This window comes from Opisthocomus hoazin, chromosome 13 (genome assembly GCF_030867145.1).
Source record: "Opisthocomus hoazin isolate bOpiHoa1 chromosome 13, bOpiHoa1.hap1, whole genome shotgun sequence".
In the NCBI taxonomy this organism is placed as follows: domain Eukaryota; kingdom Metazoa; phylum Chordata; class Aves; order Opisthocomiformes; family Opisthocomidae; genus Opisthocomus; species Opisthocomus hoazin.
In genome coordinates this window covers 18,234,724-18,255,439 of record NC_134426.1, presented here as the reverse complement: position 1 = coordinate 18,255,439, position 20,716 = coordinate 18,234,724, and the positions used below count along the sequence as shown (strand labels likewise).

At 69.0% G+C, this 20,716-nt stretch overlaps 3 protein-coding genes across 5 annotated transcripts in view; 1 reads left to right on the top strand and 2 right to left on the bottom strand.

The window, feature by feature from the left end:
* Positions 1-92: 92 nt before the first annotated feature.
* Positions 93-10,774, bottom strand: RASAL1 (RAS protein activator like 1). Its single transcript, XM_075434672.1, has 22 exons — positions 10,704-10,774; positions 9,715-9,957; positions 7,986-8,042; positions 7,768-7,881; positions 7,611-7,672; positions 7,389-7,518; positions 6,638-6,719; positions 6,419-6,556; positions 5,476-5,564; positions 5,273-5,390; positions 5,040-5,193; positions 4,782-4,846; positions 4,541-4,653; positions 4,217-4,409; positions 3,985-4,122; positions 3,116-3,260; positions 2,729-2,910; positions 2,488-2,625; positions 1,332-1,467; positions 1,121-1,241; positions 979-1,046; positions 93-278 (listed from the first exon to the last, which is right to left on the bottom strand). The coding sequence occupies exons 2-22, from the start codon at positions 9,777-9,779 to the stop codon at positions 166-168; spliced, it is 2,421 nt and encodes an 806-aa protein (XP_075290787.1). The 5' UTR covers positions 9,780-9,957; positions 10,704-10,774; the 3' UTR covers positions 93-165.
* A 1,201-nt stretch (positions 10,775-11,975) lies between these two features.
* Positions 11,976-16,639, top strand: WSB2 (WD repeat and SOCS box containing 2). 3 transcript variants are annotated; one of them, XM_075434880.1, is made up of 9 exons: positions 11,976-12,128; positions 12,310-12,481; positions 12,571-12,800; positions 13,813-13,944; positions 14,242-14,342; positions 14,614-14,786; positions 15,012-15,125; positions 15,413-15,523; positions 15,604-15,694. In XM_075434880.1, exons 1-8 carry the CDS (start codon positions 12,113-12,115, stop codon positions 15,477-15,479), a joined length of 1,005 nt encoding a protein of 334 aa, XP_075290995.1. In that variant the 5' UTR covers positions 11,976-12,112; the 3' UTR covers positions 15,480-15,523; positions 15,604-15,694. The 3 variants fall into 3 exon arrangements, with proteins under 3 accessions (XP_075290995.1, XP_075290994.1, XP_075290996.1); XM_075434881.1 differs by lacking the exon at positions 15,413-15,523 and adding an exon at positions 15,914-16,639 and having other exon boundaries at positions 11,985-12,128; positions 15,604-15,711; XM_075434879.1 differs by lacking the exons at positions 15,413-15,523; positions 15,604-15,694 and adding an exon at positions 15,914-16,639 and having other exon boundaries at positions 11,978-12,128.
* A 702-nt stretch (positions 16,640-17,341) lies between these two features.
* The window catches only part of RFC5 (replication factor C subunit 5), a 3,649-nt gene continuing 274 nt past the window's right edge, over positions 17,342-20,716 (bottom strand). Inside the window, 15 exon segments of the mRNA XM_075434653.1 lie at positions 17,342-17,587; positions 17,810-17,861; positions 17,863-18,008; positions 18,010-18,038; positions 18,227-18,271; positions 18,274-18,356; positions 18,471-18,551; positions 18,679-18,838; positions 18,933-19,006; positions 19,318-19,367; positions 19,461-19,490; positions 20,089-20,208; positions 20,210-20,226; positions 20,324-20,366; positions 20,368-20,390. Coding sequence (XP_075290768.1) covers positions 17,492-17,587; positions 17,810-17,861; positions 17,863-18,008; positions 18,010-18,038; positions 18,227-18,271; positions 18,274-18,356; positions 18,471-18,551; positions 18,679-18,838; positions 18,933-19,006; positions 19,318-19,367; positions 19,461-19,490; positions 20,089-20,208; positions 20,210-20,226; positions 20,324-20,366; positions 20,368-20,390 — 1,049 coding nt within the window. The 3' untranslated portion in view covers positions 17,342-17,491.

Below are 20,716 nucleotides of genomic sequence, written 5' to 3'. Positions count from 1 at the left end.
TGTTTGCACACGCGTGGGCTGCGGGGGGGGGGGGGACGCCCAGCCCCTCCGCTCCCGCACAAGGGCACCCCCGCGGGACTACAGCTCCCAGCAGGCCCCGCGGCGCGGGCGGGGCGGAGGCGGGGCGCGGGGCATGCCGGGAGCTGTAGTCCCAGCCGCCGCCGTTCAAATGGCGGGCGCCGGGGGAGGGGGCCTGGGGGGCGGCCCCGGGACGCCGTCCCCGCGGGCGAAGGCGTCGTGGGCGATGTCCAGGTCCCGCAGCACCGCCTGCAGCCCCCCTGCGCCCCGCCCGCGGGGTCAGCGCCCCGCCCGGCGCCCACTCCGGCCACCCACCCGCGACCCCCGCCCCCAGACCGCCGCGCTCCATCCCACCGGGTGTGGGTCGTGTGTGTCCCCCCGCGTGTGTGTCCCCCCGAGTTTATCCCACCGCCCCGCATCCGTCACCCCCCGGCCCACCCAAACGCCCCCATCCCCTTCACCCCCCACGGGCAGGTACTGCTGGGAGGGGGGGGAGGGGGGTGTATCCGGGGGGGGGGGGGGGGGGAGGAGATGCGCATGCGGGGCTGAGTGCACGCGTGTTCATGCGTGTGGATGCATGTTCATGCGTGTGGATGCATGTTCATGCGTGTGGATGCGTGTGCATGCGTGTGTGTGCGTGTATCGGATGCGTGTGCATGCCTGTGCATGCGTGTTCATGTATGTGGATAGGTGTTCATGTGTGTGGATGCATGTGGATGTGTGTGCACGCATGTTCATGCGTGTGGATGCGTGTGGGTGCGTGTGCATGCATGTGGATGCATGTTCATGCATGTGGATGTTTGTGCATGCGTGTGGATGCATGTTCATGCGTGTGGATGCGTGTGCGTGCGTGTGCAAGCGTGTGCCTCCATGCGCCAGCTGCCCCACGCAGGGTGTGTCCCCCCCCCCGAGCCCCCCGGGGTGCAGGGTCGTCGTCCGTCCCCCCCCCCCCCCCCATACCTGCCTGCCCCGTCCCGGGGGCCTCGGCCGCCGCGCTGCCCTCAGGACCCCCGGGCCCCTCACCCGCCCTGCAAGAGAGGGACCCTCAGCCCCCGCCCGCCAGCACCCTGGTCCCCGGGACACCCCGCACCCCCAGCCTCACCGCAGCGGGACCCCCGCACGGCGGAGGTGCCCGTAGAGGGTCTGCGCCGCCGCCGCGGGGTCCAGGGGGTCCGTCCACTCGCCCAGCGCCACGCTGCTGTGGCTCCGGCTGCAGCCGGGCGCTGCTGACGACAGCCGCGGTCGGGGTGCCGGGGGACCCTTGCCCAGCGGACCCCCACCCCCACCCTCCGTCCGCAGCCCCTCGGCCCTACCGGAGGCGGCGGGGTGCAGGCAGCAGGTCCAGCGCCCGGCGCGGAAGGTTCCGGGGTGGTGGGTGGGCAGCATGGCGCGGTTGGCGCTGCTGGCCTGCCGCACCGCCCAGAGCCACTGCCACAGGTCCTGGGCGCTCTGCGGGGACAGGGACGGGGCGGTGGCACCCATGGGGCACCCCACGCTGGGGAGGTGGGGGTGGGCACGGGCGATGCCGGCAGGGTCCCCAGTGTGGTGGGCACCCGGGCTGGGTGTCCGGGGGGGACAGTTTGATGGCAGAGCTGCCCGGGTGGGAGCTGGTGGGGAGGTGGCACCGCGGGAGCAAGGGTGCCCCAGTGACCCCAGTGCAAATAGGGGTGGGACCCCAGCAATCCCAGTACAGACAGGGCAGGGACCCCAGGGACCCCAGAGCAGATGTGGCTGGATAGCCCGCTGATCCCAGTATCCCAGTGACACCAGTACGGATGTGGCTGGAAACCATATTGACCCCAGTACGGCCAGGGCCGGAACTCCAGTGACACCAGTATGGCTACGTAGCTGGAAACCCTACTAATCCTGGTACAGCCAGGACTGGTACCCCAGTGACTCCAGTATGGCCAGGGTAGGATAACTCAATTTTCCCAGTACAGCCAGGGCCCAGATGCCCCCTTGACCCCAGTACAGCCAGCTCTGGGCACCCCAGTGTTCCCAGTACAGCCAGGGACCAGATACCCCTGTGACCCTAGTACAGCCAGGGCTGGGCACCCCAGTGTTCCCAGTACAGCCAGGGTAGGATATCCCAGTTTTCCCAGTACAGCCAGAGCCCAGATGCCCCCTTGCCCCCAGTACAGCCAGGGCTGGGCACCCCAGTGTTCCCAGTACAGCCAGAGCCCAGATGCCTCCCAGCACAGTCAGGTCTGGGCACCCCAGTGTTCCCAGTACAGCCAGGGTAGGATATCCCAGTTTTCCCAGTACAGCCAGGGCCCAGATGCTCCCTTGACCCCAGTACAGCCAGGACTGGACACCCCAGTGTTCCCAGTACAGCCGGTGCCTGGGTAGAGCGGGATCTGGGACCAGGACCATTCCCATTGCCCCGCGGCTGGGTGCTGGGGAGGGGGCTCGCAGGGCGCTTGGGCGGTGGGTGCCGGGGGTGCCGGGGTCGGGGTGGGGGGCACCCACCTTGCACTGGATGTAGGTGGTGCGGAGCTGCCCGGTGCCGTCCTGCGCCACGATCTGCATGACGTGGGGCTGAGGGAAGGTGCCCTCGTCCACCCGCTCCACCACCCGCATCTGCGGCACCGGGACGGAGCAGCGCACCTGGGGACCCCGACACGCCGCGGCTCGCTGCGCCCCGCGGCCCCTCGCCGGGCACCCAACGTGGGGCGGTGGGGTGGGGGGTGGGGTCGTGGGCAGCACCCACCTGCCCCTCGGGGGACTTGGCGTAGGTCAGCGCCTCGGCGCTGAGCCAGAAGTACCTCTTCTTGAAGGCGAAGCGGGGCAGCAGGGTGGGCCCCCCACCCCGCGCCGTCTGGGTGTGCAGGTACCCCTCCTTGATGGTGGCCGAGGGGTGCGGGGACGCTGGTGGCACCGGCCCCTCGCCCGCTGAGCCCGTGGTATGGCCGGGTGGGGGACATGGCGGTGTCACCCCCAGTGCCACCACCTCTCCCAGCCCCTGGACGCCCATCCCTGGGGCACACGTGGCACCCACCCGGGTCCCCCATCTCCAGGGATGCACACCCAGCCGGGTCCCCCATCGCCGGGGGATGCCGGGGGGACAACGAAGGGCAATGCCACCCGCCCCGCTCACCCTCGGTGGTCTCCACTGCCACCAGCCCGTCGAGGAAGGCTCTGAGGCGGGTGACGCTGGGCAGCAGGGCGGCGTGCAGCGGTGCCAGCCACGGCTCCTTGCCCTGCCCCGGCTCCAGCCCCAGGTTGCCGATGCTCTGCAGCGCCTGGAAGGGCTCACGCTGCCGTGCCCCCCACCCAGGGACCCCAGTCCCGGCTGCTCCCCTGCACCCCTGGGGTTTGGGGACTGGAGGGGGGAGCGATGGCACCCAGCTGCTGCCCCAGGGCGGCTCCTGCCCGGTGCCCGACACGTGGTGGCACAGCCCTGCTGCATGAGGTGTGGGGCAGGGGTGGCTCTGCCCTCCTTGGGGTCCTCTTCGTTCCCTGGGGGCCCTCCCCTGGGTCCCCACCCCCTCCCTGGGACCTCCCTGCCTTTCGGGGGTCCCCGGTCCCCACTGGCATCATCATCCGTTCCCGGTCCCCATCTCTGCACAGCGCCCACGTCCCTCCCTGGAGTCTCTGTCCTGTCTGGGGTCCCTCTCTGGAGTCCCCAGTCCTCCCTGGGCTCCCCGATCCTCCTTGAGACCTTCCCCAGGGTCCCCATCCCTTCCCAAGGTCCCCATCTCTCCCCAGGGTCCCTGCCCTCCCCTAGGGTCCCCATCCCTCCCCAGCATCCCCATCCCACCCCAGGGTCCCCATTCCTCCCCAGCGTCCCCATCGCTCCCCAAGGGTCCCTGCCCTTCCCCAGGGTTCCCATCCCACCCCAGGGTCCCCATCTCTCCCCTGCACCCCCATTCCTCCCCAGCGTCCCCATCCCTCCCCAAGGTCCCCATCCGTCCCCACAGCCCCCATCCCTCCCGGGGCTCCTCATCCCTCCCGGGCTCCCGGCACCTTGGCGAGGAGCAGGAGCGTGCGGCCGGTGCGGGGGTCCGCGTGCTGCTCCCGGAGGCCGAAGAGTTTAGGGGTGAGGACGGCGGGGGCGAAGAAGCGGAGGAAGAGAAACCCGCTGATGGAGAAGTACCGTGCGTCCTGGCCGGGGCCGGGGACAGGGACAGCTCAGGGCTCGGGGTGGCGGGCCTGGGGGCGTGCGGACCCCCAGCCCCGGCCCTGCCGCCCGCCCCACCTCGTGCTGCGCCGAGGGGAAGCGCTCCTCCACCCGCCTGCGGAGCTGCTTGAAGGCCACCCTCATGAGGAGGGGACACTTCTCCACCGAGCCGACGATGGCGTCCACGATGTCCCCCAGGTAGCCCTTCAGCAGCTCCAGGCTGCTCTCCCGCACCTGCGCCTCCGACAGGGACCCCTTGAAGGAGATCCTCCTGCGGGGACACCCGACGCCCAGGAACGGGCTCAAAGCCACCCACGGGCTCAGCAGCGGTGGGTGACCCCCTCCCGCAGGGGACACTGGGTCGGGACGTGTCCCCCCCCAAGCCGCCATCCCCACACTCGCCTGCCGCGGCTCAGCTCCATCTTGCCGGGGTCCAGCTCCACGTACTTCTTCTCCTCGAAGATGCGATTCACCACGGGCTTCAGGACCTCGTGCAGGTAGGGCAGCCCCACCACCTGCAAAGGACGGGAAGCCACCGTCCTCGTCCCCAAACCGTTCCCGGAAGCCCTGCCTGACTCTGCGCCCCGACGCCATCCCGGGAGGGCGCGGTGGGGACCCGGCCGGCGTCCCGTCGCACGCTCACCTTCATGAACTGCTCCACGGACTTGGAGGCCAGCGAGTTGGAGCGGAAGAGGGTGTTGGGGTCAGCTGGAGGAGCGCAGAGGCCGTGGCGAGGAGGGCTCGGGGTGATGCCCCAGCCATCCTTGGTGTGCCCGACCCCGGGAACATGGGGCACCTCTCCTGCCTCGCCCTCGGTGGCCCCACTCTTCTCCCTGTGGAGGTCTGGGGGGACCCTGGCAACCCAGTTTCCCCCAGCGGTGCCCCCAGCCCTGGCACTTACTGGTCCTGGCCAGCTCGCGGGTGATGAGATAGTCCAGGAGAGGCACGGCCAGCCCCTGCCCCAAGAAGATCTTCACCAGCTTGGTGGCCACCTCCTCTCGGCTCTCCCCTGAGGTCACCTCCTCCAGGACAGCCAGGGCCGTGCCGGCGGGGGACTGCGCGGAGGGCAGGGTGGGCATGGTGAAGTCCCCATGCCAGGGGACCCCGAGGGTCCTCCCACCCTGCAGCACCCACCTGGCCCGGGTGGAGGATGGGCTCTGTGAGGAGCTGGATGAGGGGCTGGTAGTAGTGTTGGGGCAGGACCCTGTCCTCCACCAGCCGCACCGCCAGCCGCAGGGCACCCAGCTGTCCCCTGCAACAGCACGGCCGGGGGCTCGGCCGCGTCCTGCGCCCACCGGCCTCCACCCCCCCCAGCTCCTTCCCGGGGAGGTGCTCACCCGTGGTCCTCAGCAGCACTGGGGAAGGGCAGGAGCTGGAACCAGCCCTTGGCGGGGGCCGTGCAGAGGGTCTCCAGGGGGAACTCGACCTGGGGGGCCAGAGGCAGGGGCTGAGCAGGGCGGGGGGCACATGCCAGCACCCTGTACTGCACCCCGCTTCCCCCGCCAGCGGGGACCCCTCCTCGGGAGACCCTGGGTGCATGTACCCCTGCCCTCACAGAATCACAGAATCCCAGCATGGTCGGGGTTGGCAGGGACCTCTGTGGGTCACCCAGCCCAACGCCCTGCCCAAGCAGGGTCACCCAGAGCAGGCTGCACAGCACCGCGGCCAGGCAGGGCTGGAATATCTGCAGAGAAGGAGACTCCACAGCCTCCCTGGGCAGCCTGGGCCAGGGCTCCGTCATCCTCAGAGGGAAGAAGTTCTTCCTCATGTTCAGCTGGAGCTTCTTCTGCTTCAGTTTGTGCCCATTGCCCCTTGTCCTGTCGCTGGGCACCACTGGAAAGAGTCTGGCCCTGTCCTCCTGACCCCCACCCTGCAGATATTTAGAGCCATTTCTAAGGTCCCCTCTCAGCCTTCTCTTCTCCAGGCTGAACAAGCCCAGCTCCCTCAGCCTCTCCTCATAGGAGAGATGCTCCAGTGCCCTCCTCATCCTTGCAGCCCTCCACTGGACTCTCTCCAGTAGCTCCTCATCTTTCTTGAACTGGGGAGCCCAGCACTGGACACAGCACTGCAGATGGGGCTTCACCAGGGCAGAGCAGAGGGGGAGGAGAACCTCCCTCGACCTGCTGCCCACACTCCTCTTGATGCACCTCAGGATCCCATTAGCTTTCTGCCCTCACCCCCATCCCTGGCGTCCTCACCCCATGGTCACCCGGACCCCAAGCGTGGGGTGGGCTGGGGGTGCAGACCCTGCCCCATGCCAGCGCGCCCCGAGGTCCTCACCCGTCCCAAGAAGTCATTCTTGCCCACGATGTCCCAGTCCCACACCTCCACGCTCAGCACGGCCTCCCCAAGCTCACCCTCAGCCAGCTGGAACTCCAGCACCTCGTCCCAGCGCGGGAAGCGGGTTTTCTTGACGACCTGCTGGGGACGGGGACCGGTGGCCGTGGGTGGGACGAGGTGCCCGAGCCTCCGGGTCCCAGCGCCAGCGCCCCGACTCACGGCTGTCTCCGACGTGCGCCCGCAGCACGACACCCGGGCGAAGGGGTCCGAGGTGCCCGAGGGGTCCCGGGGGGCCAGGTCCCTGCGGGGAGGTGGGAGTGGGTCCCCGCGCCCCAGCTCTCCTACCGCCATCCCCTCCCTCCCCAGGTCCCTGGGGGCCAAGCGGCACAGCTGGGTGGGGGTGGGGGGTCTCTGCTGTCCCTCCTGGCTGTCCCCAAGGCCATCCCGTTGCCTTGGTACCCACTGCGGTTGCCATGGCAGCGGGATGCTGCCTCTGCTGCCTGCCGCCTGGCAGCCCTGTGTGTGGGCACACGCACGTGCACACGCATCCACATGCATGCAGACACGCGTGTGCACGCACACACGCCCCGGAGCAAAGCGGAGGGGGAGGCCTGGGCTGTGCCTCAGTTTCCCTCAATTTTGAACCCGGAGGGGAGAAACCCGGCTTGAGAGCCCGCTGGTCTGATGGGGATTGTCCCCAGGCACCCCGTGTCTCTCCGGGCCACCCAGCTCTGCCCCTCATCCATAGCGTGTCCCCCGCTGAGACCCCGCGGGATCATCACACGCGTGTTGGCATCGGCGATGTCCCCAAGCGGGACGCAGCGAGGGCCCTTCCCGGTGCCACGGGAGGAGGATGAGCCCTGTGCCACCGCTGTCCCCACCTCCCACTGCCCAGACCCCCCTCCCCGAGCTGAGAGCCAGACCCCGGGGGGTGGTGGCACCCCGTTGTGCCCCACCATCCCCCCCCAACCTGGCCTCGATGACGTGGCAGCGCAGCACCCGTGGGTGGCCCTGCTCGGGGACCTGCAGCTCCACATGGATCTCGCCCTGCACCTCCTGGTCGGGGTCCACGGGTGCCAGGCTGAGCCAGCCGTCCACACCTGCCGAGGGGGACGGGGTGGGTGCCCCGAGGCCCGGCGACGGGCCTCGCTGCCCCCCGGCAGCCCCCTCCGCACCTGTGCCCCCCACTCACCCCGCGGCTCGGCTGAGATCTGCTGGTGGCTGAGCGAGACCTTGCCGATCACATCGTCCTGCCTGCCAGGCCGGAGACACGGCGGGCTCTGAGACCACAGCCAGGGACCCCCCACCCAACCCGGTGCCCACCTGTGCCCCCCGCCGCACCCCCCTACCCAACCGTGTCTTCATCCAGCACGTAGACGGCGAGGCTGTGGAAGCCGTGGGGCAGGCGCAGGGTGTACTCCTCCCCCCAAAATGGGTTCAGGCTCTTCCAGACCGTGGCCGTTCTGCAGGCCAGGGGAGGGGGGGATACACCCCTGGAGGGTCCCAAGGGGGTCCTTGTCCCCCCCTCCACATCCCCTCCCCACGGGGGCACGGTGACCCCCCATACCTGGCCACCACCTCGTTGTCCACCTTGACCACGCAGTAGGGATCGCTGGAGCCGGACCTGGGCAGGGATGCAGGAGCAGGGGGTCACGGGATGGGATGGGGTGGGATGGGATGGGATGGGATGGGATGGGATGGGATGGGATGGGATGGGATGGCGTGGGATGGGGTGGGATGGGATGGGAAGAGATGGGATGGGGTAGGATGGGATGGGGTGGGATGGGATGGGGTGGAAGAGAAAGGATGGGATGGGATGGGATGGGATGGGATGCGATGGGATGGGATGGGGTGGGATGGGATGGGATGGGATGGGATAGGGTAGGGTAGGAAGAGAAGGAAGATGGTCCCACCCAGCCCGGGGCTGCTGCTGGGGGGGCTCCGAGCATTGCCCCAAACCCTGCCAGCGACGCCTCAGCCCCGAGCGGTGTGATGAGCTGCCTGGTCTCAGCCCCGCCCCGCAGCTGCCACCGGGATGGGGTGACAGCTCCCTGCGGCCCCTGCCGCAGGCACCCCCCGTGCCCCCCACCCGTGGGTGCCGGTGTCCCGCGAGCAGTGCGGCCGAGCCCGAGTTTCTGTGGCAACCCGTGGTGTCACGGTGACACCGGCCTGGCCCAGTGCCCGTCCCGCGCTTAACCCCTTCTGCAGGGGACGACGGGACGGGGGGGACGAGGCCCCGATCCGGGGGTCTTCCACCTGGGCCCCCACGAAACCCCTTCCCTGCAGCCAGACCAGCACTGAGGGGTGCCAGAGCCGGAGCTGCGAATCCCCAGCTGCTGGAGGCAGGGGATGCCAGGCGGCGCTTCGGCGAGGAGCCAGACCCTGAGCGGGGTGAGGGGGGTGACCCCAGCCACGGGCAGGGGGATGGGCAGGGGGGTCCCTGGCCACGGCTGTGGGCTCAGCGGGCTGACGAGCAGCGTTGTTAATGGGGTGGGGTATTTCGGTGCCTCTCGGCAGAGCGAAGCCCGCAGCCCGGTGGGGTGGGTCTGGGGGCGACGGCTCTGGACCCCCTTGAGAGCCCGGGCGGGAGCGGGTCCCCCCGAGCCCCTCCGCAGCCCCAGGATGGCCCTGAGCTGGGTTTGGTAGCGGGTGGGCTGCGACCTTGCCCCCACGCTGGTGGGTTCAGCCCGGCCCACCCTGCCCAGACCCCCCCCGCCCCGAGCGGGGCACCCAGCACAGCCCCACGACCCTTGCCGGGTGGGGAAACTGAGGCAGGGAGGCCCCGCAGCCATCCCCAGCTGCCCGGCCCTGGGAGCGGCCAGCGGTGCCAGGCTGGCAGATCCGGAGAAGCCCGCGCTGCCAGCTCCACCGAGGCGTATCCGAAAGCGGGGAGACCCCCGCCAGACCCCCTGCTCAGCCCCCCCCCCCCCAGCCCAACCCAAGGGTGCGGATACCCGGCAGGCTTGTGGGGAAGGGGGGGCTGTGCCGTCCCCAGTGCTCCCCGCAGCCTTGGGGGGGTCTCCCTGTGCCCACCCTGCTGGGGGGCAGCGAGGAGATACCTAAGGGGGCTCGTGCACCTCGGGGGGGGGTCTCAGGGGGCTGTCAGTCCCCTGCCACCCCCAGACCCCCTGTTTGGGGCAACGACTCCCTGCCAGCACGGGTGCAAGCAGGGACTCCCCCAAACTGCAGGGAAAGCAGAGCACCCAGGACACCCCGTCGCCCACCCCCCCTGTCAAACCTCCCAGGGTGGGGGTCCGGGGGGAACTGGGGAGCCGAGAGCCCCCCGAGCCACTCACATGTCCTTGGCGGGCAGGTCCTTCCCCTCCAGCACCCGGCAGCGCAGCGAGGTGGTTTTGGCCATGCCGGCGGGTGCCTAGGAGCCCATGGGGGGCCACGATGGGTGCCGGGGGTGCCCCGAGCCCCCCACGCCACCGGTGAGGCTGCCGGCACCGGCCTCCTCCTCCTCCTCCGCCGCTTCTGGCCGTCGCTTCTTCCTTTTTCCTCTTCTGGGTTGTTTTGCTCGCTGCTTGGCTCCCCACCTGCGTCGAGCCGCCAGCGAGAGCCAGCGAGACAAAGCGTGCGGGCACGCGGCGACAGGCGAGCTCGGGGGGCTGGCCTGGTGCCCACCGACCCACTAACCCACCGACCCACCCACTAAGCCACCGACCCACCAACCCACTAGCCCACCAGCCCACCAACCCACCTGCCCACTGACCCACGGACCCACCAGCCCACCAACCCGCCGACCCACCAATTCACCTACCCATCAACCCGTGGACCCACCGGCCCACCAGCCCACCGACCTACTAACCCACCGACCCACCAACCCACAGACCCACCGACCCACCAACCCACTGACCCACCAACCCACCAGCCCACCAACCCACCGATCCACCTACCCACCAATCCACCAGCCCACCGACCCATCGACCCACTGACCCACCAACCCACCAGCCCACTGGCCCACGGACCCACCAACCCATCAGCCCACCGACCCACTGGCACACCAACCCGCCATCTCACCTACCCGTCAACCCACGTACCCACCAGCCCACTGACCCACTAGCCCATCAGCCCACCGACCCACCTACTTGTCGACCCACCGACCCACCAGCCCACCGACCCACCTACCCACTGACCCACCAGCCCACTGACCCACCTATCCACCAGCCCACCTACCTGCCGACAAACCGACCCATCGACCCACCAACCCACCAGCCCACCAACCCACCGACCCACCGACACCATGCCGGCAGCCCGCGGTTGCCGCTCACCAGCAACTCACCATGGGGGTCCCTCCGTGTGCCGGCAAAGCACCCCCTGCTCCAGCGATGGGGAAACTGAGGCACGGGGCCATTGCGGGGGGGGTGACACGGGGGAGGGGGCTTCTGTCCTGTCACATCCAAGCGGCATGAGGGGCTGTCCCCAAGCGGGGGGGCTCTGCCTGTACCCCAAAGCGGCGGTGGGTGCCATGGGGAGCCCAGTGTGAGTGTTGGCAGGGGAAGCAGCCAGCTTGGGGGGGGTCCCCAGAGACCCCCACGGGACCTTGTGTCCCCCCCCGCCCTGGGTGCCCCCCCCCCCTTGCTGGGGACACCCCGAGCCAGGCCAGGGAGACTCCAGCAGACCCCAGGGTGCCCATGGGTGCAGCACTGCTGCGCTCCCCGGATCCCCACCCCAGGCATGGAGGGGGGCACTGGGGGGGCCGGAAGGACGGCGAATTCGGGGGGGGGGAGGGGGGTGCGGGGGTGGGCTGGACAGATGTCTGCTGCAGTGACTCACAGCCGGTGTTGGCGGGGCAGGCGTCACCGAGTGGGTGCGGGGTCCTTGGGGGGGTCACTGCTGGGGGTCACTGTGTGGGCGCAGGGTCCTTGGGGTGCCGCTGCGGGGGGGTCACTGTGTGGGTGTGGGGTCCTTGGGGGGGTCACAGCTTGGGAGGGTCATTGTGTGGTTGTGGGGTCCTTGGGGTGCTGCTGCGGGGGGGTCACATTGTGGGTGCTGGGTCTTTGGGGGGACACAGCTGGGGGGTGTCACCGTGTGGGTGCGAGGTCCTCAGGGTGCCACTGCTGGGGGCATTATGGTGTAGGTGCAGGGTCCTCGGGGTGACACTGCTCGGGGGGTCATGGTATGGGTGCTGGGTCCTTGGGGGGACACTGCTGGGGGTCCTTGTGTGGGTGCAGGGTTCTTGGGGGTCACCGTGTGGGTGCTGTGCCCTCGGGATGCTGCTGCCGGGCTGCGGGGCTGCACGCACGGGTCTCTCCCGCTGCCCCCCCGCCGCCCCCCAAAAGCACCGGGGGGAGGGGGAACGGACACACACGCGGGGACCGGGCCCCACACGACCCCCCCGGGGCATCCCCGGCCCTGCCGCCCGTCCCGTTCCCCGCTGCCTTCTGCCCGCGGCGGGGGGGAGCCCCGGGGCGGGACGAGGCGGGGGGAGCCGGGGCGGAGCCGCCGCTTCTCCTCCCCGGCGCTCCGCGCTCCGCTTCCCCCGGCCCCCCAGAGGCCCAGGCCCAGGTCCCGACGCAGGCCTAGGCCCCAGCGCAGGCGCAGGCCCAGGCGCAGGCGCAGACCCGGGCCCCGGCGCAGGCCCGGGCCCAGGCCGCGGCGGCGCGGTGCCGAGGGAGGAGGCGGCGGCGCGGTGAGGGGGAGCCCCGCTGCTCCCCCCCCCGGGCCTGGGCCTGGGCCCGCGGAGCCGCCATGAAGCCGAGCGGAGGTGAGGCGGGGCGGCGAGCGGCGGCCAGGCCCCCCCTTCCCCGGGTGCCGCCATGCTGGGGCCCCCCGCCCCCCTTCCCTGGGTGCGGGCGGGCGAGCGGGCCGGGCCCCAGGCCGGGGTTTGGGGGGGGGAATGTGTGTGGGGGGTTTAGGGGGGGTAACATGGCCGCCCCCCCGCCCAGAGGAGCCGGTCCTGCTGGCGGAGCTGAAGCCGGGCCGTCCCCACCGCTACGACTGGAAATCCAGCTGCGAGACCTGGAGCGTGGCCTTCTCCCCCGACGGCGCCTGGTTCGCCTGGTCGCAGGGCCACTGCGTGGTCAAGCTGATCCCCTGGCCCTTGGAGGAGGCCGAGGCGTGAGTGGGGGGCTGCGGGGGTCCCCAGGCTGGCTGGGGGGGTGAATGGCTGGGGGGTGAACCTCGCGCGGTCTCCTTCCTCCTCCCAGCTGCAAAACCTCGGAGCGCAAGGGCCGCGGCAGCAAAGCGGAGGCGAGGAGCCGAGCGGCGGCCAAGGAGAAGACGCTGGAGTGCGGCCAGATCGTCTGGGGCCTGGCCTTCAGCTCCTGGCCGGCGGTGCAGGCAGGCTCCGTCTCCCCGCTCCCCGCCGGCCTCTCCTGCCTGGTCCTGGCCACGGGGCTCAATGATGGGCAGATCAAGGTCTGGGAGGTGCAGACAGGTGAGCGGCCCCGGAGTGGTCGCGGCTTCGGGCTGGGGTCTGGTGGACACACCGGCAGGCTGCGCTGCCATCCAGCGAGACCTGGACAGGCTGGAGAGCTGGGCAGAGAGGAACCTGATGAGGTTCAACCAGGGCAAGGGCAGGGTCCTGCACCTGGGGAGGAACAACCCCAGGCACCAGTACAGGCTGGGGCTGACCTGCTGGAGAGCAGCTCTGCGGAGAGGGACTGGGAGTGCTGGGGGACGACAGGGTGACCATGAGCCAGCAGCGTGCCCTGGGTGACAAGAAGGCCAATGGGATCTTGGGGTGCATCAAGAGGAGTGTGGGCAGCAGGTCGAGGGAGGTTCTCCTCCCCCTCTGCTCTGCCCTGGTGAGGCCCCATCTGGAGCACTGTGTCCAGTTCTGGGCTCCCCAGTTCAAGAAAGATGAGAAGCTACTGGAGAGAGTCCAGCGCAGGGCTGCGAGGATGAGGAGGGGACTGGAGCATTTCTGCCACGAGGAGAGGCTGAGGGAGCTGGGCTTGTTCAGCCTGGAGAAGAGAAGGCTGAGAGGGGACCTTAGAAATGCCTCTAAATATCTGCAGGGTGGGGGTCAGGAGGACGTGGCCAGACTCTGTTCAGTGGTGCCCAGCGACAGGACAAGGGGCAATGGGCTCAAACTGAAGCAAAGGAAGTTCCAGCTGAAAATGAGGAAGAACTTCTTCACCCTGAGGGTGACGGAGCCCTGGCCCAGGCTGCCCAGGGAGGTTGTGGAGTCTCCTTCTCTGGAGATATTCCAGACCCGCCTGGCCGCAGTGCTGTGCAGCCTGCTCTGGGTGACCCTGCTTGGGCAGGGGGTTGGGCTGGGGGACCCACAGAGGTCCCTTCCAACCCCGAACATTCTGTGATTCTGTCTCTCCTCTCACTCCCCCTTGGGAGGAGAGCCCGTCTCCGTCCTCCCCCGGATACTTCCCCGGTTCCCCTGCCTGCTTCCCCGGTGGGGGGACGGCGCCCAGCACGGCTCCTCTCCACAGGGCACCTCCTCTTCAGCCTCTTGGGGCACCAGGACGTGGTCAGAGATCTGAGCTTCGCTCCCAACGGAAGCTTCATCCTTGTGTCGGCCTCGCGGGACAAGACCTTGCGTGTCTGGGACCTGAGCAGGGATGGTAGGAGTGCGCGGGGACGTCTGCGGCGCTGGGTCGTCACCGGCTGGCACTGGGCTCCACTGCGGGAAAGGCGGGAAAACCCACTTCGGTGGGGGAGAGGGTCTTTGGGGTCTGAGGAAGAAGGGGAAGGTCCTGCAGCGTGGAGCAGAGCCATCTTCTTCTTCCAGGTGGGGCCCGGGAGGTGCAGGAGGGGGTCCTAAGGCGACGGAGCTTGGGATCTGCTGCAGGGGAAAGACCCCAGCCCCGTGCACGTTCCCAGTGCTGCCTCTCATGACTCGCCCCTCGCCGTCTCCCCAGGGCGCCAGGTCCAGGTGCTGTCGGGCCACGTGCAGTGGGTCTACTGCTGCTCCATCTCCCCGGACTGCAGCATGCTCTGCTCCGCTGCCGGAGAGAAGTCGGTGAGTGCCGCTGGGTGGGAGCCATCCCGCGTCCTGCTGAATCCAGCTCTCCCCTCTGCGTCCCGCGCCACCCCGGCGCAAGAAGCCCCTCTGTGCGAGGGGGCCAGGCCAGAGGCACCCTCGCTCCTCGGCCGTCCGGGTTCTGCGTGGAGGAGCCAGGACCGGAGCCCATGTGCCTTAAACCCCGAGGGCGGGTGCTTCTCCTCCGTGCTTCTCCTCCGTTCCCGCCCCGGGGGTGCTCCCGGCCTCAGCCGCTGCCCGTGTCCCGTAGGCGCTGCTCTGGAGCATGCGGTCCTACACCCTCATCCGGAGGCTGGAGGGGCACCAGAGCAGCGTGGTGTCCTGCGACTTCTCGCCGGACTCAGCGCTCCTCGTCACCGCCTCCTACGACGCCTGCGTCATCATGTGGGACCCCTACACCGGGGAGCAGCTGCGGACGCTGCGGTACGGAGCCAGGGGACGGTGGGGACTCTGGAAGGGGACAGAGCAACGCTGTGGGGGATTTTTGGGGCTGCGTGTGGCTGTCCCTCTGAGCTGGGCACAGCCACCACCTCTCCCCTGTCAAAGCAGGGTCTGGCTTGCCGGGTTTGGACCCTCTGCCAGCCCCGGAGCTCTGGGGATGGGGCTGACGGCAGCGGGGGGCTGATGCTGGGCTTGTCCACCCCCCAGCCATGTCCCCCTGCACTCGGCGCTGGACTACAGCAGCGAAGTCCACACCAGCTCCCTGCGCTCCGTCTGCTTCTCCCCTGAGGGTCTCTACCTGGCCACAGTGGCGGACGACAGGCGAGTGGCCTTGGGTGGGGAGGGGTCCCGGGAGGGCACCCCCAAAACGAACCGGGGGCTCAGGACGTGCCAGCGGGGAGCGGACCTTGCGTGCCGGGTCCCCACCAGCGCCCGGCGTCAGGGGAAAAAGGGCGGGACGCCACGGCTCAGCTGCGGCAAGGGGCAGCAAGGTCAGGGCCCTGTCGCCCCTCGGAGTGATGACCTGGGGCCCGCGTCCCCCCCCTGCCCCGTGCTGTGCCCCCCTCGCCGTGCCCCTCCGCATGGTCACTGGCTCTGTCTGCACCCAGCTCGGCTCCGCAGGGGACAGTGCCTCCCGCCTTCCTGCCGCCTTGTGACACTCCCGGGATGCTCTAAGCCCACGGGAAGGAAATCCTCCTCCAGAGTTTGCATGCGTCCAGGTGAACCCAGAGGCTTTATCTTCGCCGCGGGCGCTGCGTGGGTGTGGGCCTGGCATCGTGTCCCCTCCTTTTTTCCTTAGGCTCCTGAGGATCTGGGCCTTGGAGCTGCGGTCTCCGGTGGCGTTTGCTCCCATGACCAACGGCCTGTGCTGCATGTACTTCCCGCACGGCGGTTTCATTGCCACGGGGTGTGTACGCGGGAGGGGAGAGCAGAGAAAGACGGGGCTGCTCCCTCCTCCCACAGCTCTGCGTCTGCTCGGCAGCTTCTGGGCTTCCCTGGGGGCGTGGGGAATGCCTGGTTGCCGCAAGCTCGGGAGATCTGGGGGTAACTGAGCTTTCCCGAGTCTCCCTCTACCCCTGTGCTCACAGCTGGTTTGGGTCCCGTTGCAGGACCAGGGATGGCCATGTCCAGTTCTGGAGTGCTCCCAGGGTCCTCTCGTCGCTCAAGCACTTGTGTCGCAAAGCTCTCCGCACCTTCCTGACGACGTACCAGGTCCTCGCGCTCCCCATTCCCAGGAAGCTGAAGGAATTCCTCACTTACCGGACTTTTTAAGGGCCACGTGGCCAGCGGAGGCACGGAGGTGAGGGCCCTGTGCCCTGCGGCAGGGCTCAGCCTGGCTCGGAGGCACCACGGCGGCGACGACGTCTCGCTGATTCGTGAGCCGCGGGGCGGGAGGATCGCTGCTCCCCTCGTTCTGGGGCCGAGTCCGTGAGGGCGGAGGGCTTTTTCAGTGTAATGATGCTAGAACCCAGCTGAAGTGCGTGCCGAGGGCAAGGGGCACAGCTGCGGTGGCCCCGGGGGGGGACACACAGGTCCCCCCGTCCCCCTGCTACCTTTGTGTCAGGCACTGTCGCTTCCGAGTGCGGTGTTGGGGGTCGGGGGTCAGCAGCCGCAGTCTGAGCAGAGCTTTGGTTGCTTGTACGAACACGGGGGCTACAGCCGCCCCCCTCCCTGACAAAACCAACCCTCCCTGGGAGCGGCTCGTATGGCAGCCAAGTCCCTGGAGGGGCGCGGGCTCTGCCGCTCTCCCGCTCTGGGCGCGAGCTGGACAAACCTGAGCAGGTCTCTGCGGACTAGACGACAGTGATGACAGAATAAAAAAATACGATTCCTCACGTCTTTCCTCTTGGCTCGAGGTGGCCTGGGCAGGCTCCAGCCCTCCTGCTGCGGCTGTTGGGGCGGCAGCCAGCGCTCGCTCGGCTCTGGGGTGCCGCGAACCACAAAGGGTTCAGCGGTGGGTGCTGGCGAGGATCCGTCCGCCGTGGAGGTGCGACACGGGGCTCCACGCGGCCCCCGGCTCCTGTTCCTTTCTCTCCGTGCTGGAGCAGCCCGGTGTCCGGACTTGCTGTGTGTGAAGCTGTCTCGTGCGCCTGTCCCTGTCCAGCTTGGCCGGTGTCCGGAGTGACAGCATGCACTCTGAGCCCCCGGCGTGCCAGAGGGCTCGCCTGTGACCCCCCTGCTGACGGAGAAGACGGGGAATACCTCTTCTAAACACCGCTCCCCGGGATGTTTTCCCTCGCCAGCAGCTGAACCCGGAAAGCTGGCACGTCGCTGACCTGTGCGGGTGTCACCCACAAGCGTGTTTTCTCTTGTAACGGGGATGTCGCCGCAGGGAACTGCGCCGTCCCTGCCCCAGGCCCGGCCGCGCTGCTCAGCGCCCAGGCAGCTCTGCCCGGCGAGCAGGGGAGGTTCAGCGGGTGACAGCGGCTGAGCCTTCGTGGTGGGGCAGGGGGGGAGCCTGGACCACCCCCCCTCCAGTCCTTGCCATCCGGGAGTGAAAAGACAACACAAGTGGAGCCTGCTATTTCAAGGCATCTGTATTTCCCGGCAAAGCGTAGAAACAACGCTGCCCGAGCCTCACCGCCCGGCTGTGGGCTCAGGGCTCGCGAGAAGGCAACAGAAAGCTGCGGGGCACAGGGCCGAGGGTCCCCCTCCGGCAACGCGGGCAGGGATCCGGCCAGCGGGACTCAGGCTTCGGCCACGATCAGGTCCCTGGTGTCTTGGAAAGCGGCGATGAGGGAGCTCAGCTGGATCTTCTCACTGGTCCCAGCGGCCAGCGGTACCTGGAGCAGCGGGCAAGGGCAGGGCCGGGCGTTGGCACCAGCGTCCCGCGTCCCAACAGAGCAGCGACGCCGACAAGCGGGTTTACACAGCTGGGACGGATGCACCGGGCTGCCAGGACTCGGCACAGCGCGGGAGCGGTGACCCCCCCACCCCCCCCCAGGGTGGCAGCCCCCCAGCCGGGGCGACGCGGGGGATGCGCTGGGGGCGAGCGGGACGCTTACTCGATGTCTGCCATTTTTGATCAGCAGCTGGATGCGGACCGAGGGTGGAAATCAACTGCGGAGAGAAGGAGACGGCGCGTGTCGGTGCGGGCCGGGGGGGACGTCTGGCCCTCCCGCCGTCAGCCAGTAGCCGGCCCCGCGAGCCTCCACCTCGGTGCACGAAGAGGTGGATCTCGGTGAGGATGTCCTGCAAGGCCAGGGCCCTTCAGCGTCTTCAGCTCCGTGATTCCTGAGACGGGAGCGAGTGAAGGGCTTCTTCCCGGCGGTTTCCCTGCGAGACCCCGCTCCTTATCCCCGCCACGGCCCCCAGGACCCTCCCCGGCGAGCAGCACCCATCCCAGCCAGAGCAGGAGGTCTCAGGCCGGGAGCCCCAGCAGAGAGGATTGAACCCCAGTGCCAGTGGAGGGAAAAGGATACTGCGGTAGGCGGTGGAAAAGTCCTGGTTCAGCATCCAGTCGAGATGTTGGCAATGTCAGACTTGAGGGGGTGCCCTGTGCAGGTGTAGACGTTCTCCTCCGTCACCTTCCCGAAGGCCCATGGCCCGTTGCTCTGAGGAAGAGGAGGGTGAAGGAAGGATGAAGAGCTCAGCCCTTCCTCCACCGACCCCCCCCAGGGCTGCTGGCTTACACGGAGGGAGAACGGCCGCGGCGGCGGCCCGTACCTGCAAGAATTGAGGGCTCTGCGCATGTCACCGCTCGAGAGGGTCACCAGAGCCTTCATCCCGTCCTCGGTCACATCCACCCTGGAAAATAGGACCGGGGGCTGCAGAGCGAACCAGCGCTGCCGGAGGGAAACACACCGTGGAAACCAAGCCCGCGGCTTGCCCTTGCGCAGGGGAAGGGGGAAGAAGGGGGAGGCGGGGGGCTCACCCCTCCTCCTGGATGACGTGCCGCAGCCGGGGCACCATCAGCTCCGGCGTGAGGGGCCCGAAGCGGAAGCGTGTGCAGCGGGACTGCAGGGCAGGGATGATCTTGGAGAGGTAGTTGCAGATGAGGCAAAAGCGGGTGTTTTCCGTGAACTTCTCGATCACTGCAGGGAGGAGGGGGAGAGAGGCTGGGCCTCGTCCGGGCTGGCAACGGCCAGACGGGGGTGCCAGCGGCGTGGGTTCCCCCGCGCCCCTCACCTCGCCTCAGGGCGTTCTGGGCGTCCTGGGTCATGGCGTCGGCTTCGTCCAGGATGACGAGCTTGAAGCCTTTCCTTCAAAAGGGAGAAAAAAAGGGGGGGGGACTTTGGCCGCGGCTGCTGGGTTGGTGCTGGAGGAGGGGGAGCAGAGGTCGCTTATTCCCAGCCTGACCCACCCCGAACGCTCCTTCCTTTCCCCTCTGGACCAGCACCCTTATCCCTCATCCTTACCATCCTCATCCTCCCTGCTTACAGGGCACCCTGACTCCTTCCCATCCGCTCGGGCATGCCGCCACCCCAGGAGCCCCCCCCGAGGCGAGCACCGGGGCAGGCTGTGTCGGCGGGGAAGGGGGGGGAGCTTTGGGAAGCGCAGACCCGCCACTCACTTGAAGATGGTCCTGGTGCTGGCGAAGCTCAGGATGGGCCCTCGGACAATGTCGATACCCGGTCATCGGAGGCGTTGAGCTGGGGGGAGGCGGCGTGGATCCGCACCCCTGCCCGAGGATGTGCCCGGGGACCCTCGGACAATGTCGATACCCCGGTCATCGGAGGCGTTGAGCTGGGGGGAGGCGGCGTGGATCCGCACCCCCCTGCCCGAGGATGTGCCCGGGGGTGGGGGGACCCCCCGTCACTGCCCCAATACCATCTCACCCCTCATCCATCCCTTCTTTTCCTACCCTACCCTATCCCACCCCATCCCATCTCACTCCTTCCATCCCTTCTCTTCCTACCACACCCCATCCCATTCCTATCACTTCTCTTCCCACCCCATCCCATCCCGTCCCTTCTCTTCCATCCCATCCCATTCCTTCCCATCCCTTCTTTTCCTACCCTACCCTGTTCCATCCCATTCCTTCCCATCCCACCCTTTCTCTTCCATCTCATCCCATCCCTTCTTTTCCCACCCCATCCCACCCTTTCTCTCTCCCATCCCATCCCATCCCACCCCTTTCTCTTCCATCCCATCCTTTCTTTTCCTACCCTACCCTGTCCTATCCCATTCCTTCCCAACCCCTCCCATCCCTTCTCTTCCCGCCCCAACCCATCCCATTCCTTCCCATCCTACCCTTTCTCTCTTCCATCCCACCCCATCCCATCCCACCCCGTTCCATCCTTTCTCTTCCACCCCCCCCATCCCTTTCCCCCCCCCCCGTTACCTCCAGCACCATGGAGCCGCGCTCCCGCTCCCGGTAGAGCTGCCTGGCGCAGGCAAGGATGGCCGAGGTCTTCCCGGTGCCGGGCGGCCCGTAGAGGAGCAGATGCGGGAGCCGGTCCTGGGGCGATGAACCGCTGCACTGCGGGGGGGGGGGGGGGGGGGGGCTCAGCGGCTCGGGGGGGGCTGCCCGGGACCCCCCCCGCCGCCTCTGCCCGGGATGGGGGGGGTGTCCTTACCGGTGCTGAGGATGTCCCCGTGGGACACCAGCTCCGACAGCGACCCGCGGCCGGTACTTCTCCACCCTGCACCGGGCAGACGGCACCGGGGGGGGGTCAGACCGGGGCAGCCCCCACCGCTGCCCCCCCCTCCCCCACCCCGCTGCCGCTACTACCATGGCAGGTTCCCGCCGCCCCGCACGCGCCATTTTCCCGCGCCTCGCGAGACCGGCGGCGCGGCGCGGCGCGGGGCGGGGCGGGGGGGAGTGGGGTGTGGCCCCATACGGGGCCGCCCCCCCACCCCCCTCCTCCGCTCCGCCCCGTCCTGGCGCAGAGGCTGTGGCGGGAGTTGGGGGTGGGGGGGCGGCGGCTGGGAGCTGCCTGCGGTGAGGGGGTGCGGCACGGTTCTGGGGA